The 18,490-nt window shown below is 40.4% G+C and overlaps 2 protein-coding genes and 1 pseudogene across 2 annotated transcripts; 2 read left to right on the forward strand and 1 right to left on the reverse strand.

Annotated features, from left to right (window-relative positions):
* Positions 1 to 634: 634 nt before the first annotated feature.
* On the forward strand, positions 635 to 1,315 carry LOC137724708 (pentatricopeptide repeat-containing protein At4g25270, chloroplastic-like). Its single transcript, XM_068463427.1, has one exon. It carries the CDS (start codon positions 635 to 637, stop codon positions 1,313 to 1,315), a length of 681 nt encoding a protein of 226 aa, XP_068319528.1.
* A 9,845-nt stretch (positions 1,316 to 11,160) lies between these two features.
* On the reverse strand, positions 11,161 to 13,573 carry LOC137724709 (G-type lectin S-receptor-like serine/threonine-protein kinase SD1-1; annotated as a pseudogene).
* Positions 13,574 to 17,443: 3,870 nt separating this feature from the next.
* LOC137724710 (putative pentatricopeptide repeat-containing protein At3g23330) lies at positions 17,444 to 18,405 on the forward strand. The gene is made up of 2 exons (XM_068463428.1): positions 17,444 to 17,794; positions 17,899 to 18,405. Exons 1-2 carry the CDS (start codon positions 17,444 to 17,446, stop codon positions 18,403 to 18,405), a joined length of 858 nt encoding a protein of 285 aa, XP_068319529.1.
* The last annotated feature ends 85 nt before the right edge of the window (positions 18,406 to 18,490 follow it).

The raw sequence follows: 18,490 nt of genomic DNA on the forward strand, positions 1-18,490 counted from the left end.
ACTTTTTAATTCTCATGCTAGCATTATATAACATTATCTAAAAAAATATGAGATTGTATAGATTTTATGAAGAGTCCCACTTTTATAAGTATCTTTGGCATTTCTCATATGCTAAAACTCAACAAACTCTAAGATTGTTTAGTCATTTAGCAATTATTCAATAAATAAACGAACAATAATATTTATTTAATTTTAACAACGTAAACGAAAAGGCAAACTATTTTTTATTTGGCTATTACAAAGTCTTTCAAAAAAAGGAAAAGAACAAACAAATCAATATAAAATGCAATCGGGTGAAATGTCGTTCCATGCCTGAAATAAAACTAATAAACACACGGAGCGTGTCGTTTCATGCCTAGAGTCATTGTCGCTTATTACCTGTCCTGGCGTGGAGAAACGGTACTTCTCAACTGCTTTTCAAAAGCACTTAAAACTCGAAGCTTGTCCCTGCATATTACAAGATGCAAAAGCCATTTAAACAATATATGACATGCTTTCAAAACTACCCACCAACGTCCCGCCTCACCTGAGCCTGAGCCTTAGGCTCTTGAAAATCTAATGTAATTCCGGCGATTTGCAATGTGCACGCCGCCTGTTCGATCAAATTCCCGAACCAGACCTGCGTGCGTGGACCATGCTCATATCAGGCTACACGCGATATGGGTTCCTCAAGGAATCCATAAATCTTTACGCTTCGCTCAGAGCTCGGCCAGTTGTGCCCGATAATCTTCTGCTTTTGTCAGTTGCTAAGGTTTGTGCTGCTCTTGGTGATATTAGAAATGCTAAAGAGCTTCACGATGATGCAATTGGATTTGGGTTTCATTTGGATGTCTCTTTGGGCAATGCAATGGTTGCTATGTTTGGAAAATGTAAATATGTTGATGGGGCGAGACTGGTTTTCGATGCCATGGCGGTGAAAGATGTGGTGTCTTGGACCTCTTTGTGTTCTTGTTATGTTAACTGTGGGATGCCTAGACAAGGTTTGGAGGTATTTCGCGAGATGGGGTTGAATAGAGTGAGACCCAATGTAGTAACAGTTTCTTCAATCCTACCTGCTTGCTCGGAGTTGAAAGATTTGAATTTGGGAAGAGTGATTCATGGGTTTGTGGTCAGACATGGAATGGAAGAGAATGTTTTCGTTAGCAGCGCCCTTGTAAATATCTATGCTAGTTGTCTGAGCATTACACAAGCTCAGTTGGTATATGATATGATGTCTAAACGAGATGTCGTGTCCTTGAATGCACCTCTAACTGCGTATTTTTCAAACAGAGATAGCAAAAAGGGTGTAACTTTTACTGGCTATATCTATGGGTGAGCAATTGTGAACACGAAAGATTCCTTGAAACAAGAAACAAGAATAACGTGTACAAAAATAATATTTTTGTGTTTATGATTTTGGGGTTACGATCTCTCTCAAATTTGGTCCTCTGATTCTATCTCCGTAAGATGTAGATTTGTTGATCCAAGGGCCGTCGGGGCTTGATCTAAGGATGAACAGTTGATGAACGGATGAACACTTTCTTCAAGGGCCGTCGGGGCTTGATCTTGAATAATGGTTGTGTGGATTTCTTCAAGGGCTTTTGGGCTTGATCTTGAAGGTTGATGGATGAGCGGATCTTCAAGGGCTTTTGGGCTTAATCTTGAAGAACGATTGGATGTGTGGATTTGTTGAGGTTGTTGATCCAAAGGGCCGTTGGGGCTTGATCTTAAGATGAACGATGAACACTTTCTTCAAGGGCCGTCGGGGCTTGATCTTGAATAATGGTTGTGTGGATTTCTTCAAGGGCTTTTGGGCTTGATCTTGAAGGTTGATGGATGAGCGGATCTTCAAGGGCTTTTGGGCTTAATCTTGAAGAACGATTGGATGTGTGGATTTGTTTGTGCTGTTGATCCAAGGGGCCGTTGGGGCTTGATCTTAGGATGAACAGTTGATGAACGGATGAACACTTTCTTCAAGGGGCCGTCGGGGCTTGATCTTGAGTTGGTGGGAGTTCTTCAAGGGCCGTTGGGGCTTGATCTTGAAGGAGGATTTGACGAAGAACGAAGAGTGTTTTCTTGATCCTTCGGAATTCTTGGGAATTTGGATGCTTGAGAGCTTTGGAGTTTCAAAGCTTCAAGGATTTGGGGAATTCTCTTCCAATTTGGGAGTAGAGAAATGTATTTGTGAATTCCTTGATGCTTGATACCTTGATGGAGAAGCCTATTTATAGGCTTTGAGAATGAATCACCACCACAAAATATTTTTTTCCTTTCCAAGCACCATTGCCTAATTTTCCCACTTAATGCAATATTGAAATTGAAGTGGTGTAACTTATGGCCTAATTTCCCACTTAATATCATTTTAAACTTGAAGTGGTCTAACTTATGGCCTAATTTCCCACTTAATACCATTTTAAACTTGAAGTGGTCTAACTTATGGCCTAATTTCCCACTTAACACCATTTTAAACTTGAAATGTGTATGCTTTGTCATTGCCCAACATGAGAAAAACTTGCTTTGATCCGTAATGGATTGAAGTGTGCTTGCCTTGTCATTGCCCAACATGAGAAGAAAAACTTGTTTTGATCCTCAATGGATTGAAATGTACTTGCCTTGTCATTGCCCAAAATGAGAAGAAAAACTTGTTTAATCCTTCAAGGGTATTTCTTCCTATTTTGTTGAGTCACACGCCATGTGTACAATTTGTACAACACGTGGCGTATGCCATGTATGCCTTGACACGTCAAAACTTTAATGCATTGGTGAACATTTGTTTTACTGAAATTTCGATGTCTACAAATGCCCCCACTTCAAGGCGCGTCGTAGACATGTGCTTGTCACGTGTAGAAGATGCGTTTTGAAGTCCCTTAATGTAGATGTCAACCCAAGGGCCGTCGAGGCTTGATCTTGAATTGGGCTGGAAATTTCTTCAAGGGCCATTGAGGCTTGATCTTGAGTTCGACTGGAAGATTTTCTAGTTTCCTCCAATCGTTGATTTTCCACAGGCTTAGTCTTGAACTAAGCTGGAGGATTCTTTTGGTCTCCCCCGAAGGTCTGAACTTACTCCTTTTATCTGGAGTTGAATTTGATTCAAGGGTGGTGAACACTTGATTTTGAATCGGACTTGTGATTTCTTCAAGGGCCATTGAGGCTTGATCTTGAACTGGGCTGGAGGATTCTTCTGGTCTCCTCCGCTCGTTGATTTTCCTTTGTGCTACTCTTGAACTGGGCAGCAGGATTCTTTTGGTCTCCCCCGAAGGTCTGAGCTTTACTCCTTTTTTCTGTTTCTTTGTTCAATCTCTCCAATTCGTATTGAAGAGGGTTAGAGGATAGCTCAGCATATGCAGTTGTTGTTTGTCTCCACATGCTTTAATGTATCATTTTCACTTGCCTTACTTGCTCCCCTTTGCAGAAGTGGTATTTCCTTATGCAGGTTTAGCATCTTCTCTTGTAGTATTTGTCCTCTGATGCAGGAGTTGAATGCAAACCTTGCATTTGAATGGACCCTCACTTCTTGGTGGCAGCGCAAGTTTGAGTGGAGGTTCCGACATATTGCTTTCTCTGTCCTTGCCTTGGCAGGTGAGAACAAGGGCAAAGGAAAAGACAGGGAAAAAGCATGATATGAGATACCTTTGCTTTCGCCCTTGATGATATGAGATACTTTTGCTTTTGAAGAAGCAGCGAATGAATCAGCACATATATTTGTTGTGCTTGTCTCCACATGCTTCGATTTACCGTTTCCTCCTGCCTCATATGTATTCCAGGCATCTGGTATCTTCTTTGGGGAAGAAGAAAAAAATTGAGTATTTCGAGAGGCTTTGCTGGGAGTGCGCCCTCAGAGGTGAGGAAGAGTTGGGCATTTTTTTTTTTCAGGTCTGCCTTGCCATAAAAGATGAAGGTCGACATATATAGGGATTTCCCAATAGCAAATAGTGGTTATGTTCTTTTACCCTTGTCGACAAACGTCTCTTCGATTTTTTAACAAGCGTCTCTTCGATTTCTGAGCGAGCGCCTCTTCGAAAAAGTAGTCACGGGTGCGGCTCTGTCACCACGCTTGTTGGCAAAGGCGCGTAGTTGGGATGATAACATTCACGTGTTTTCAACTTTGTCAGAGATCTTTTGACAAAGTTGAACGCGTTATCTGAAAAGCCGCGAAAGCGTCGCCGAACTTCACGCAGGAAAATCCGATTTTTTGAATCGGTGGTCGTGTCGCCTTGGCTTTTTATAGAGGTATCGATCACCTCCAACATGCACACTTTGAAGATCGCCCGTTTGTGAAAATCGTCTTCGGCCCTTTTTGATTTTACTCCATCCACCTTTCTCTTTTAACCTTTTGACAATGGCTAACCCGTCTAACATTTGCTTAGATTTGAGTCTCAGCAGTGATCTGAGTGCGCCGCGTCAGGTAAATGTATGGTGCCCTTCTTTCTTATCTTCTAATGGCCCTTTGACAGGTGAATATTCTGTGATGAAGGACGCAACAACAGCTATGATAGTAGCTAGAAACTTCCTCACTCCAAAAGATAGTAGGCTGCTTTCAGAACGGTCCGATGAGTTGGCCGTTCAAGAGTCCCTAACTCTTAGTGTTCAGTGCGCAGACTCTGTGTCCAACATGGGCCAACGCCTACTTGCTCGATCCCGCCAAGTGGAATCATTGATGGCAGAGGTGGAAACTCTTAAGCAAGAGATCAAACAGCTTAAGCACGAGAATAAAAGTTTACATGTGCTTGCAAATAACTATTCAACGGGCATGAAGAAGAAGCTTGATGAGCTGCAAGAATCCAGTGGTCGAATTCAAAGTGACCGTCAAATGCTTGCTGCTTTCTTCCAGAGGCACCTTTTTCCTGGCTCATCTAGCGTTCCACCGAGTATTGAGGCCTCTTCTTTGATGCCTCCCGCTTCTGTAGTTTTCCCAAGTAGTGGGGCTTCACGTGAACAACCTTTACGAAAGCTCCATCTCTTTTTTTTTTTTTTTTTGTACGCACTTGTAATTTCTCGGAGATCAATGAACATGCTTTATTTTATTTAGTGTATTGTGCTAAATACAGATAAAACATATACATCACCAAGATGTGTTATTTCCCTTTTTTTTTTTTTTTTTTTTTTTTGATGATTTTGCCGTACACAGTTTATGCTCTTGCGGGCCAGGAGCTTTTGGTGTGTTTGCTTTAGGGGTAGTAGCGCTTCAAAAATCTGCCGTTGATGGGGCCGATCTTCAACCCGTCTTCTGCCATGATTAAGTAGGCGCCATTGGTGTAGATCTCTTGTATTACGTAGGGTCCATCCCACTTTGATGTGAACTTGCTTTTTGTCTTATGAGTTGTGATGATAAGCCTACGCAATGCCAGCACGAGATCTCCGGCTTAAAAAGACCTTGGGCGGACTTTCTTGTTGAATGCCTTGGATAACCGTGCTTGGTAGCATTCCAAGTGTTGTTGAGCTTCGAGCCTTCTCTCATCAAGCGCTTCCAACTCCTGAAGGCGCAACTTTGCATTTTCTTCATCAGTCAAGCCTTCTTGTATAGCCATCCTTAGTGAGGGAATTTGACTTTCGAGCGGTAGAACAGCTTCTACGCCATATACGAGAGAATAAGGTGTAGCTTGGGTAGGAGTCCTATGTGTAGTCCTATATGCCCAAAGTGCTTCACTTATTCTTTCATGCCAATCTCTCTTTGTTCGGCCGATTACCTTTTTCAGGAGGTTGCACATCGTCTTGTTGAATGCTTCCGCGAGGCCGTTGGCCGGAGCATGATACATGGAAGACTTGTGCTGCTTGAACTTGTATTTGTCGCAAAGCTCGTCCACGAGTCGGTTGGAGAACTGCTTTCCGTTGTCAGTGATAATGTAGCGAGGCACCCCATATCGGTGGATGATATGCTCCTTGATGAAACGAACAACAGTTTCCTTTTTTACTTCCCTTAAAGGGATGGCTTCAGCCCACTTGGAGAAGTAATCTGTTGCAGCTAGGATGTAAGTTTCCCCTGCAGATGACTTTGGCGTAATTGGTCCTACAACGTCCAATCCCCATGCGTCGAACGGCCATGAAGCAACTGTAGGGTGTAATGGTTTAGGCGGTTGATGTATGAAGTTGGCGTGGAATTGGCAGGCTTGGCACCTTTTGGCGTGTTCCAGGCAGTCCTTCACCATACTCGGCCAGTAGTAACCCATTATTTTAAGCCGGAAATGTAGCTTTGGTCCAGACTGATGTGCCCCACACACACCTGAATGTGCTTCTTCCATGGCTAGATTAACTTCTTCCTCACCTAGGCATCTCAGGAGCACTCCTTCAAGAGAGCGTCGATAGAGTGTTCCTTTGTAGTAAAGGAAGCGAGGTGCTCGTCGACGTATTTCGGAACGGTGTCTGAGATCATCTGGAAGCTTTCCGTGCTCTAAGTAGTCGATCAGCGGCTGTCTCCACTCTTCAGCATCGACTGGAAGTACTGAGATGACATTTGTATCATCTAGTGACATTTCATTAACGAGCAGAATCACCCATCTTTGGCAAACTGGCACGTCTGCAACTTCATCTTTTCCTAGTGTCATACTCGAGGCTAGATTGGCGAGAGCGTCTGCCATTTGATTTTCCTTTCTTGGCACATGTTCTAGTGTCACAGCTTCGAACTTTTGTAGCAGTTGGGTCGCTAGCCGGAAGTATGGGACGAGATCATCTTTCCTCACCTCATATTCAGTTAAGAGTTGATTGATTATGAGCTTGGAATCGCCATATACCTCAAGAGCTGTGATTTCCATGTTGATCGCCATTTGGAGCCCGATGATCAATGCTTGGTACTCAGCAACATTGTTGGAGCATAGTTCATTCAGTTGGAAGGAGTAAGGTAGTATCTGCCTTTGTGGTGACATGAATACTACTCCTGCCCCCGCTCCGTCTGCTTGTACGGATCCGTCGAAGAACATCGTCCATGTTGGGAAGATGTTGATGTAGAACACCTCCTCGTCAGGCAAGTAGTGTTTGGTGCTATTTGCAGTTTCAGCTCGTGCAGGCAAGGAGCGTTTGGTGCCGTTTGCAGTTTCAGCTCGTGCAGGCAATGAGCGTTTTGGTGCCGTTTGCAGTTTCAGCTCGTACAGGCAAGGAGCGTTTGGTGCCGTTTGCAGTTTCAGCTCGTGCAGGCAAGGAGCGTTTTGGTGCCGTTTGCAGTTTCAGCTCGTGCACGCAATGAGCGTTTGGTGTCACCTTTTAGGCTCGTGCGAACGAGGAGCTTGTGGTGTCGTTTGCAGTTTCAACTCGTGCAGACAAGGAGCTTTTGGTGCCGTTTGCAGTTTCAACTCGTGCAGACAAGGAGCTTGTGGACAAGATGGTTGCTGCTTGTCCAATTTCTTCGAAGCGATCTTCGAAAGGCATTCCTCACAATCTTCATAGCAAGGAGCCTTGATTGAGAAATTGAATAAGTCTTCGATGAAGAAGAGATCGCGCATGAACGATCTTTGTGTTGAAATTTTCTTATCTTCAACATTTTCACATTGCTTTGGAGGTTGGCGAAAGCTGCTTTCCCTCCTTTCTGATTGGTGCACTTGTGGAGAAGACATATGTTTCTCGTGCAGTTTCTTCGGAGTGACATGAGTCCATCCTTCAATTTCACTTGACTTGGAGCATACCCCCAACAGTCGAGGTGAAGACTTTGAGTCGAAAGAGCCAGAAGTGACATTTTTCTTAGGGATTTCATCTTCAGTGCCGTCCTCTTGGGTTTGTTGGCATGAAGATTTGCCAGTGTGGACGATGATGCGCCTCCTTACTTTCAGTGGTCCTTTTGTGTCGACCTCTAGGATTGCTTGACACTTCATCCTTGAAGGAATCAAGCTTCGAACGTCGCTTTTTTCTGCTAACCCATCGAACTTTTCTTCCTTTGGTGTTGTCTTCCTCTTTCCAAAAGGCTTCTCATTATCTTCAAATCTTTCTGAAGCTGATCGTCGCAGAGGAGAGATAGCTGTGTTGCTTTGTTTCTTAGGCTTTAACAACCTTTCAAAAACAGAGCTTTGGGATGTTGGCGCGTTAAGCCTCTTGAAGACAGAGGTTCGGCCTTGACTACCAATGCGATTAAGCACTGAAATTCTGGAGCTTGAATGGCTCATCCTATCGAAGACCGACGTCCGAGGGGCGGGTTTAGGCTCTTTTTGGTCTTGTTCAATGCTCACGCTGATGTATTGAGCGCTAGCTTTCTTCACTTTGCTTGAAATCTTCACGGGTGCATTTGGTGTGAAGCCAAGTCCAGCTTTGTTGTTGTCAACTCCGTAATCATGCTCCTTCAACTTCTTTTGAGTCTCGGTGAGGTCACGATCTTTGTCATTGACGGTGTTTGAAACCTTCTTTCCAAGATTTGAAGAGGAAGCAAAGTCATGCCTAGCCTTTGACATGAGTTCGTAGGCATTTGGGTTAAAGCCTTCTTCGGTCTTCTTAGTTGGAAGAGAGCTTGGTTTCATTTTGACGCCATGCTGTGCCTCCAGACGGTTGATGAGTCCGGCGGTTTGCAAGTTTTTCTCCTCTGCAGTCCGTGTGAGCTTTGCGATTGCTTCATTCATCTGAGCTAGCTGCTCCTCGATTGAAGTTACTCCAGTGGTCATGACTTGCATGGTTGTACTGCCGCTCGAATCAGCGTCGGATAGTAGGGACTCTGAGTATTTCCTCGGGCTTTCCCCTCTTGATGCCCTTAGCGAGGCTAGGGTGATCACAGGCTCGTGCCTCAGGTGCTCTTGTTCCTTTGACAGAGTTAATGCAAGGGCGGAAGCCGCGGCAAAAAGAGCTCTTGCCTTACTTCGGGTTATGGTGCCCGAAATATCACCACTTGCGGCGATGATGTTCTTGTTCTTTGCTTTGATTGCAGGAACATCTTGATCATTTCTTGATGCCATTTGCGTTTTTCGATGATTTGAGGATAGAGATGAGAGGTAGAGATGTCCCACTGGGCGTGCCAAATTTGTGAACACGAAAGATTCCTTGAAACAAGAAACAAGAATAACATGTACAAAAATAATATTTTTGTGTTTATGATTTTGGGGTTACGATCTCTCTCAAATTTGGTCCTCTGATTCTATCTCCGTAAGATGTAGATTTGTTGATCCAAGGGCCGTCGGGGCTTGATCTAAGGATGAACAGTTGATGAACGGATGAACACTTTCTTCAAGGGCCGTCGGGGCTTGATCTTGAATAATGGTTGTGTGGATTTCTTCAAGGGCTTTTGGGCTTGATCTTGAAGGTTGATGGATGAGCGGATCTTCAAGGGCTTTTGGGCTTAATCTTGAAGAACGATTGGATGTGTGGATTTGTTGAGGTTGTTGATCCAAAGGGCCGTTGGGGCTTGATCTTAGGATGAACGATGAACACTTTCTTCAAGGGCCGTCGGGGCTTGATCTTGAATAATGGTTGTGTGGATTTCTTCAAGGGCTTTTGGGCTTGATCTTGAAGGTTGATGGATGAGCGGATCTTCAAGGGCTTTTGGGCTTAATCTTGAAGAACGATTGGATGTGTGGATTTGTTTGTGTTGTTGATCCAAGGGGCCGTTGGGGCTTGATCTTAGGATGAACAGTTGATGAACGGATGAACACTTTCTTCAAGGGGCCGTCGGGGCTTGATCTTGAGTTGGTGGGAGTTCTTCAAGGGCCGTTGGGGCTTGATCTTGAAGGAGGATTTGACGAAGAACGAAGAGTGCTTTCTTGATCCTTCGGAATTCTTGGGAATTTGGATGCTTGAGAGCTTTGGAGTTTCAAAGCTTCAAGGATTTGGGGAATTCTCTTCCAATTTGGGAGTAGAGAAATGTATTTGTGAATTCCTTGATGCTTGATACCTTGATGGAGAAGCCTATTTATAGGCTTTGAGAATGAATCACCACCACAAAATATTTTTTTCCTTTCCAAGCACCATTGCCTAATTTTCCCACTTAATGCAATATTGAAATTGAAGTGGTGTAACTTATGGCCTAATTTCCCACTTAATATCATTTTAAACTTGAAGTGGTCTAACTTATGGCCTAATTTCCCACTTAATACCATTTTAAACTTGAAGTGGTCTAACTTATGGCCTAATTTCCCACTTAACACCATTTTAAACTTGAAATGTGTATGCTTTGTCATTGCCCAACATGAGAAAAACTTGCTTTGATCCGTAATGGATTGAAGTGTGCTTGCCTTGTCATTGCCCAACATGAGAAGAAAAACTTGTTTTGATCCTCAATGGATTGAAATGTACTTGCCTTGTCATTGCCCAAAATGAGAAGAAAAACTTGTTTAATCCTTCAAGGGTATTTCTTCCTATTTTGTTGAGTCCACGCCATGTGTACAATTTGTACAACACGTGGCGTATGCCATGTATGCCTTGACACGTCAAAACTTTAATGCATTGGTGAACATTTGTTTTACTGAAATTTCGATGTCTACAGCAATATCTTAAAGCCAATTGTAAGGGTTTAAGTAGAAATACTAATGATATTTCCACGATTATTAAATGGCACCCTTCAGATCAGAGTTATGTTAAGCTAAATTTTGACGGCTCAATGGCTGGGGACAAGGCTGCAGCGGGATTTGTCTTGAGGAATCATATTGGGCAGCTCATCGGCGGTGGAGCTTTTAATATTGATGGTGCCACTATTTCTAAAGTGGAGGATAGGGCTCTCAAAGAGGGCCTTCTTTATGCTCAGAGGAAGGGCTATACAAAGATTATGGTAGGAGACTCTAAGTTGGTCATTCAGTCAGTGTTGGACCGGGGTGCAAAGCCGTGGAATTTGGTTCCTATTATTGAAGATATCAAGTGGATGACAACCAAATTTGCTTGCATTGATTGGAAACATATTTTTAGAAAGGCAAACTTTGTGGTGAATGTCTTCGCTCACCAAGGCCTTCTTATTACTGATTGTCATTTTTGGGATTACCTCGTATTCCTTCATTTGCTCTTCATGCTCTTCAGTTTGATTTTGTAGGGAACGGTTGTCCTCGGGGGTTTTTCCTTTACTATATTTTTTTCTTGCTTTCGAAAAAAAAAAAAAAAAAAAAGTGTAGCTTTAATTTGTAGGATGAAAAGGGTAGATGTTAAATTGGATGGTGCTTCATGGAATGCTTTTATTGGTGGGTGCTTGAATAATGGGCAGACCGAACAGGCGTTGACAATGCTCGAATAGACAGTAGAGAGAAACTTCAGTACGGCTGCCTCACTTTAGTGCGATGCTTGTGTTTGCGGGAAGATGGTCACGTGGTCCAAATGCCTGCACTGAAGATTTTCTACCAATAGAGGATTTCCAAAGAAACTTAAATGACAAACACCTATCTCGAACCAGGCTTAGAGTGTCAATTCAGGCGACTTGATCAAATACCCAAACGAGACCTAAATGCAGGATCTACTTTCCTTCTCAATAAATTTTATATTATCATGAAATAATAAAATAAAATCAATAAATAGTAAACACAACTTTAGCTATAACTTAAATTTTCTTCAACCACCTAACAACCCCAAGTCCTTTCTTTATTCTGATTTAGGAACTGATAAACTTGTAATCATAAATATTTTTCTTGCAGAGTTACAATCGCAGGTCTCATTGTTTCCCAGCCAAGGCTTTAAGTTTCACGTCAACCTTCCAAACACGTTTTGTGATGGTAGATTGAAGGACTAACAAGCACTGCAATGATGATCTACCGAGGTTCTATCAACGTAGTGCTGAAAGTATTCTCGGAACATAGAAGCGTCCTGGATGGTGATTCAGGGACGCTTCGTTCAGTGTAGAAACCAGGCTGCTTTGGAGTCGGCAAGGCAACATCACTGCTCAACATCAGAACCACAGATGACATTCTTGGTCTATCCTCAGGTACTCTTTGCACACATAACATCCCCACATGAAGACACCTTATCACTTCAGATATGTTGCATGAATCACAAAATGTCTTATCGATCAGTTCTAGTGGTTTATCTTGAATCCATCGTATCCATGCCTTAAAACAAATTGAAACATGTATGATATGTTAGTGGGCTAATATGTAAAAGGGGCTTTGCTGCAGACCATCTACTGTTAAATGCATGTCATTAGAAGACGTGCTTCGAAGAGCACCGTCTAATTCGCTGTTCTTTTTAAAGTAAAATATCATCACCTCGTTGGTTAAACTTACATGTCCAAGAAGGTTGTGGTCGTGATCTGGATGACGAAATCCCCTGTTCTTATTCCTACTCAACATCTCGAGCAGTATGACTCCAAAGCTAAACACATTAGATTTCATCAAAAAAATTCCATCTGCTGCATATTCCGGAGACATATAACCACTGCCAAATCAATATGTAGTGACCAGTGAGAAAGAATTTCAAAAGCCGAACAACGAAAATTATAAACCATAAAACAAGTCTAAGCATGCTTACTAGGCTCCAACCACTCTATTTGTGTTGGCCTGACTTTGTTCACCGTCGAATGTTTTAGCCAGGCCGAAGTCTGAAATCTTGGGGTTCATATTATCATCTAGCAAAATATTGCTAGGTTTCAAATCTCGATGTATAATCCTTAATCTAGAATCTTGGTGAAGATAAAGAAGCCCTCGGGCAACTCCACCGATAATGTGGAAGCACTTAGGCCAGTCGAGCAATTTTTGTCCCGCCTGGTCTGAAAAAACTTTAAGCCTGTTATTTCAATGGCACATTGAATCCTAGGTAAATAAGGTTGAAAATGAAGGATCATACCAAAAATATAAAAGTCCAAGCTTTTGCTAGGCATGAATTCATATATTAGAATTTTTTTCATCTTTTTGAATGCAACAACCAAGAAGCTTAACAAGATTGCGATGCTGAAGTCTAGCTATGAGTATAACTTCAGTTCTGAACTCTCTCATTCCTTGTCCGGAATTCTTTGAAAGCCTCTTTACTGCAATTTCTTTTCCTTCTATCAGTGTACCCTGTGGACCACCATTTCGAAAAGACTTAAAAAAATTTATAGCAATATAGCTAATTTTCGTTGCGTGAATTCATGTTTACCTTGTATACGGGTCCAAAGCCACCTTCTCCTAGCTTGTTGCAGCTTGAAAAGTTGTTAGTGGCTTTAGCTATGATGGTCAAGTCGAACAGTGGTAACTCCATCTCTTCCCTGTCTTCTCCAACGTATTCTTGTCTGCAATCCTTTCTTCTGAGTCCTGAAATAGTGGAAGATTCTTCAGCATGTATAAAATGATGTGAACTGTTAGCTACACTATCGAAATTATCTATTCTACATACTGCTGCCACCAAATCTGTGTTGGGCTGAGGTAATTACTAAAAGTTAGGAGGGTAATATTGTCCGTTGGTTTGGACAAGTGTGGGCTTTGGAAGTGTATTTGCTAATAGTTTTTGTAACGTGCTAGAATGGATGTCAGAATTGTGCTAAAGTGGAAATGTATACATTATTATTGAAGAGATACGAACATAACCCTAATTTTAATGAATTTATATGTTTTCCTCTACTTTTCAGTGTTTTTAGGTGAATAGAGCTGAACATGGAAAAGTTTTTGCGACTTTTAGACATGTTGGACCTCTCAAGGTTGATGTGGTAATTAATTTATGGAGTTATATGTGCAGTGGTCAAATTGTTTTTTTGTATGTCGAATTTAATTTACTGGTTATGCCATAACTTATTACTGTTCATTTTTACTCCAAGTAGGATTTTTTCAAAGACAAGCTGCAAAAAGATTTGCTTGGCCACTTTGATCAATTAAAGTGATTAGGAATTAGGACCTTGGTTATATCCAACAGTTTACTGCCTAAATACAGAATTCATATAGAAAATGCAATCTAGAAAATTCATTCAGGTATAGTGTATAACTTGAAATGCAATATAGAAGGGTAAATCGAGTGATTCCTTCCTTGTTTGAAGTATTGACAGATGCTATTGAGTAACTGTTCACAAAAGAATTAATACAAAGTACTTTAAAAAGAGAGAACCATGTTATATTAAGAGTAGTGTAAACTAAAATCACCAGGGAAATGTATACGTTGCTGAATTTGATTATGAAATTGGTTACGTACTGTGTTTCGGGTAGATAATGCAAATACTAAAATGAATGGATAGTTAATTTGTGCTAAAAAACTATAGGATACACAAATGTTTTTGCCCAAATTAACGCCTTTTTTATACCAGATTAAGAATATAGCTTATCTCTTAATACACAAATGTTGATAATAGCTTTTGTAACGCGCTAGAATGGATGTCAAAATTGTGCTAAAGTGGAAATATATACATTATTATTGAAGAGATACGAACATAACCCTAATTTGTGCTATAATGGATGTCAAATCTGCAAAATGGTTTTTCATGACAGTCTATGTGTGATAAAGATATTGTGTGCAAAGTAATACACATGGAGTGTATGTGGGAATGTGCGAGTGAGTAAGTGGATGCAGTGTGGTTTATCATGGCGGTGTATGTGTGTATGTGTGAATGTGTGTGTGTGCATATGACACAGTATGCGCGGGTGTGCGTGTGACTGTGTGTGTGAATGTTGTGCATTGTGTCTAATCAGTTTGTGTGTGTATGCAGTGTGTGTGAGTGCAGTGTGTGTGAATATTTGATTAGCTCGCAAAGTTTGTTTGTTCCTGTGAATTTTGATTGTACTAAGCATGTCAAATTGCTAATGGATTTGCTGTGTTTGTAAATTTCAGAAATTTGGATAGTTGGAGGGGACAATTGGGCCGTTGGCTTTTTGAGGTATATTCAGTTACAATAATTTTGTTGTTGTATTGTTGAATTTTTATTACTAGAGAAATGTGATTTTGTTACCCTTATTTTTGGTTTTTCTCCTCTGTGAATTAGAGAATTGGGCCTCAAATTTTGGGGCATTCTCTAATTTTTGTGATATTTGTTGTGAATTTTGGTGCATGCTCTAATTTTTGTGATGTGAGATCCATGTAAGCGCCTCTAAACATTAATCATTTGTTTTGTTGATAGTCTCACGCCAAGACCTTATCCTAAATTAGGCATCACAACATCTAGAATTCTTTAATTCATTTATGAGAGCATTTTCGTACTATTGTGATGTCGTTATTGTTTAATACACTGTTTAATTCGAATTTTGATACAAGTTTTCATTAGAATTTAGAACCTTTGTTATGATCAATAATGTATTGTTTTTTGAGACGAAATGATGTATTGTTTTGGTCTAAGATATATTGTTATGATCATTAGAATTTCGTACACACCTATGATTTAAATACCACTGAATATTTAATATGCATTTGCAATTATTTCGTATACACTGCTTAATTCCTTTTGAGCTGGGTTGCCTGCCCCTCATTATCATTTCCAGTTCCACATGATTCGGTGTTTTCTAAATTAGTTTTGATTTTGGTTTTTTTCTTAGATCAATGTTATGTCGCACACTCATAAGGCCACCCATTCGAAAATTGATCAATTTCTCCAATTAAATTTCAATAAGGGTATCTGATTAGGATAGTTTTAAATGAGATGAGATTAGTGTGGGGTTTTATGAGAGCAAAATACAGGAATATTTTTTGTGTTTTGAGAAAATTGGAGCAATGGTTTACTGGTTTTGATTTTGGTTTATGAGGTTTACTTAGATCAATGTTATGTCACACTCACAAGCCCACGCATTTATGTTGTGTGTACATCAGTGAATGGTTTACTGGTGCAATACTATTTTAAATTTGATACTGCGTCTGGAAACCATCAATTCTATGTTGTGGACTGGGGAGGGTCAAATATCTTCAAGGTTGTTGGATTTCTGATTATTCTTAAGATTTAGAGCTGAGAGTAGTTGTTAAATTTATTAGCTTGAGTCATGAGTTATGCTGAAAGATAATGATTTAGATCTGAGATTGTACGCTTTGTCCAAAGTAATTAATACAAAAATTATGCAGAGAAGATGGACCATTGGCCCAAAGAAAATCAAAGTAAATCAAAAGACTTGGGTTTCTTAATTAACCCAACTTCGGTTTGGAGAGAAAGTTATGGTCTTTTGACAATTCAGACCCAACTAAGTTGACAGCTGATAATAACAGTGATCACGTGTCCAACGGTGGATTGCCAAAGAAATTCATATGACAAATGCCTCTCTCCCAAGTGTCACGAAACAATAATTCACTTATTATCAGTTAGCAAAAATTATAGAATGAATCGGCTAATAAAATCGCATGATCGTTAAATTTTTAGTCATCAAATTTTAAAAGAGACAAACGGAAGCATAACTTTCATCTTCAAAATAAACAAAATACCAATCAAGCATGTCAAATCTTATATGGAATTCAAGCATTAGCTAATAAAACCAACCTCAAATATGATGGCCAGTATTAGCGAGAAAATCAAATCATTGGGTGAAGGGAACCAACTTTTTGTGCCAAGTTTATTCATTAAATGTGTCTGTATTTGAATAAAAAAAATGTGTTTGTATTTGAGAAAATAAATAAATAATATATTTGTGCACATGTCAAACTTTTACGTGTCAAAAGTAAATGACCATCCATAGGGTTATGCAAATCATCATTTGATTGCATTTTGTTTTCAGTTTATTTTGGGAGGTTACGTGTTCAAATCTCAAAGAGAAACGTGTTCAAATCTTTAAAAAGAAATGTGTTCAAATCTTTGTATTTGAATTTTCATTCTACATTATTCACTCTATTTTCATCCTGTAATGTTGCACAATGATTTTTTAAGTCACTTTTTAATTCTCATGCCAACATTATATAACATTGTTTAAAAAATATGAGCTTGCATAGATTCTATGAAGAGTCTTACTTTTAAAAGTATTTTTGGCATTTCTCCTATACTAAAACTTAACCAACTCTAATATCATTTAATCATTTAACAATTATCTAATAAATAAACGAACTATAATATTTATTATACATTGAAATTTTAACAACATAAACGAAAAAGAAAACTATTTTTTATTTGGCTATTACAAAGTCTTACAAAAATGGAAATGAACAAACAAATCAATATAAAATGCAATCGGGTGGAATGTCGTTCCATGCCTGAAATAAAGCAAATAAACACACGAAGCGTGTCGTTTCATGCCTAGACAGAGTCATTGTCGCTTATTGCCTGGCGCGAAGAAACGGTACTTCTCAACTGCTTTTCAAAAGCACTTGCAAACTCGAAGCTTCTCCCTGCATATTACAAGATGCAAAAGCCATTAAAACAATAATATCACATGCTTTCAAAGCTACCCACCAACGTCCCGCCTCACCTGACCCTTAGGTTCTTGAAAATATGCAGTAATTCCGGCGTTTTACAACGTGCACGCCACCTGTTCGATCAAATTCCCGAACCAGACCTGTGTGCGTGGACCGTGCTCATATCAGGCTACACGCGACATGGGTTCTCAAGGAATCCATAAATCTTTACGCTTCGCTTAGAGCTCGGCGAATTGTGCCCGATAATCTTCTCCTTCTCTGAGTTGCTAAGGCGTGTGCTGCTCTTGGTGATGTTAGAAATGCTAAAGAGCTTCACGATGATTCAATTCGATTTGGGTTTCATTCGAATGTCTCTTTGGGCAATGCAATGGTCGATATGTTTGGAAAATGTAAATATGTTGATTGGGCGAGACGGGTTTTTGATGCCATGTCAGTGAAAGATGCGGTGTCTTGGACCTCTTTGTGTTCTTGTTATGTTAACTGCGGGATGCCTAGACAAGGTTTGGAGGCATTTCGCGAGATGGGGTTGAATGGAGTGAGACCCAATGTAGTATCAGTTTCTTCAATCCTATCTGCTTGCTCGGAGTTGAAAGATTTGAATTTGGGAAGAGTGATTCATGAGTTTGTGGTCAGACATGGAATGGAAGAGAATGTTTTCGTTAGCAGCGCCCTTGTAAATATCTATGCTAGTTGTCTGAACATTAAACAAGCTCAGTTGGTATTTGATAGATTGTCTAAACGAGATGTCGTGTCCTGGAATGTACTTCTAACTGTGTATTTTTCGAACAGAGATTGCGAAAAGGGTGTAACTTTATTTTATAGGATGAGAAGGAAGTTGTTAAGTTGGATGGTGCTTCATGGAATGTTGTTATTGGTGGGTGCTTGAATAATGGGCAGATGGTACAGGCGCTGAAAATGGTCGGACAGATGCAAAAATCAGGAATTAAGCCCAATCAGATCACAATTACTAGTTTGATACCAGTTTGCAAAGATTTGGTGAGCTTGAGGGCAAGCAAAGAGGTGCACAGTTACATCTTTAGGAATTGTTTAATGGAGGACTTGGCTACCACAACAGCTTTGGTTTTTGTGTACGCGAAATGTGGTGAGTTGGAACTTTCTCAGAGGGTCTTTGATATGATGCCAAGAAGGGATACAGTTTCTTGGAATACGATGATCATTGCAAACTCGATGCATGGGAATGGAGAAGAAGCCTTGTTGCTATTCAGAAAAATCTTAGACTCCGGGGTGAAGCCCAATTCTGTTACTTTCACTGGTGTTTTGAGCGGTTGTAGCCATTCTCGGCTGGTTGGTGAAGGCATCATGGTTTGATTCAATGAGGAGGGATCACTCAATAGAACCCGATGCAGATCATTACTCATGCATGGTTGATGTGCTTCCAAAAAAAAAAAAAAAA

Source organism: Pyrus communis, chromosome 2, assembly GCF_963583255.1.
Source record: "Pyrus communis chromosome 2, drPyrComm1.1, whole genome shotgun sequence".
Classification (NCBI taxonomy): Eukaryota; Viridiplantae; Streptophyta; class Magnoliopsida; order Rosales; family Rosaceae; genus Pyrus; species Pyrus communis.

Bases quoted from the DNA above. Each gene is read 5' to 3' on its own strand.
- LOC137724710 (XM_068463428.1), top strand. From the start codon at position 17,444: ATGGTCGATATGTTTGGAAAATGTAAATATGTTGATTGGGCGAGACGG. The intron at 17,795-17,898 runs GTATTTGATAGA...TTTATTTTATAG, and splicing joins ACATTAAACAAGCTCAGTTG to GATGAGAAGGAAGTTGTTAA.
- LOC137724708 (XM_068463427.1), top strand. From the start codon at position 635: ATGCTCATATCAGGCTACACGCGATATGGGTTCCTCAAGGAATCCATA.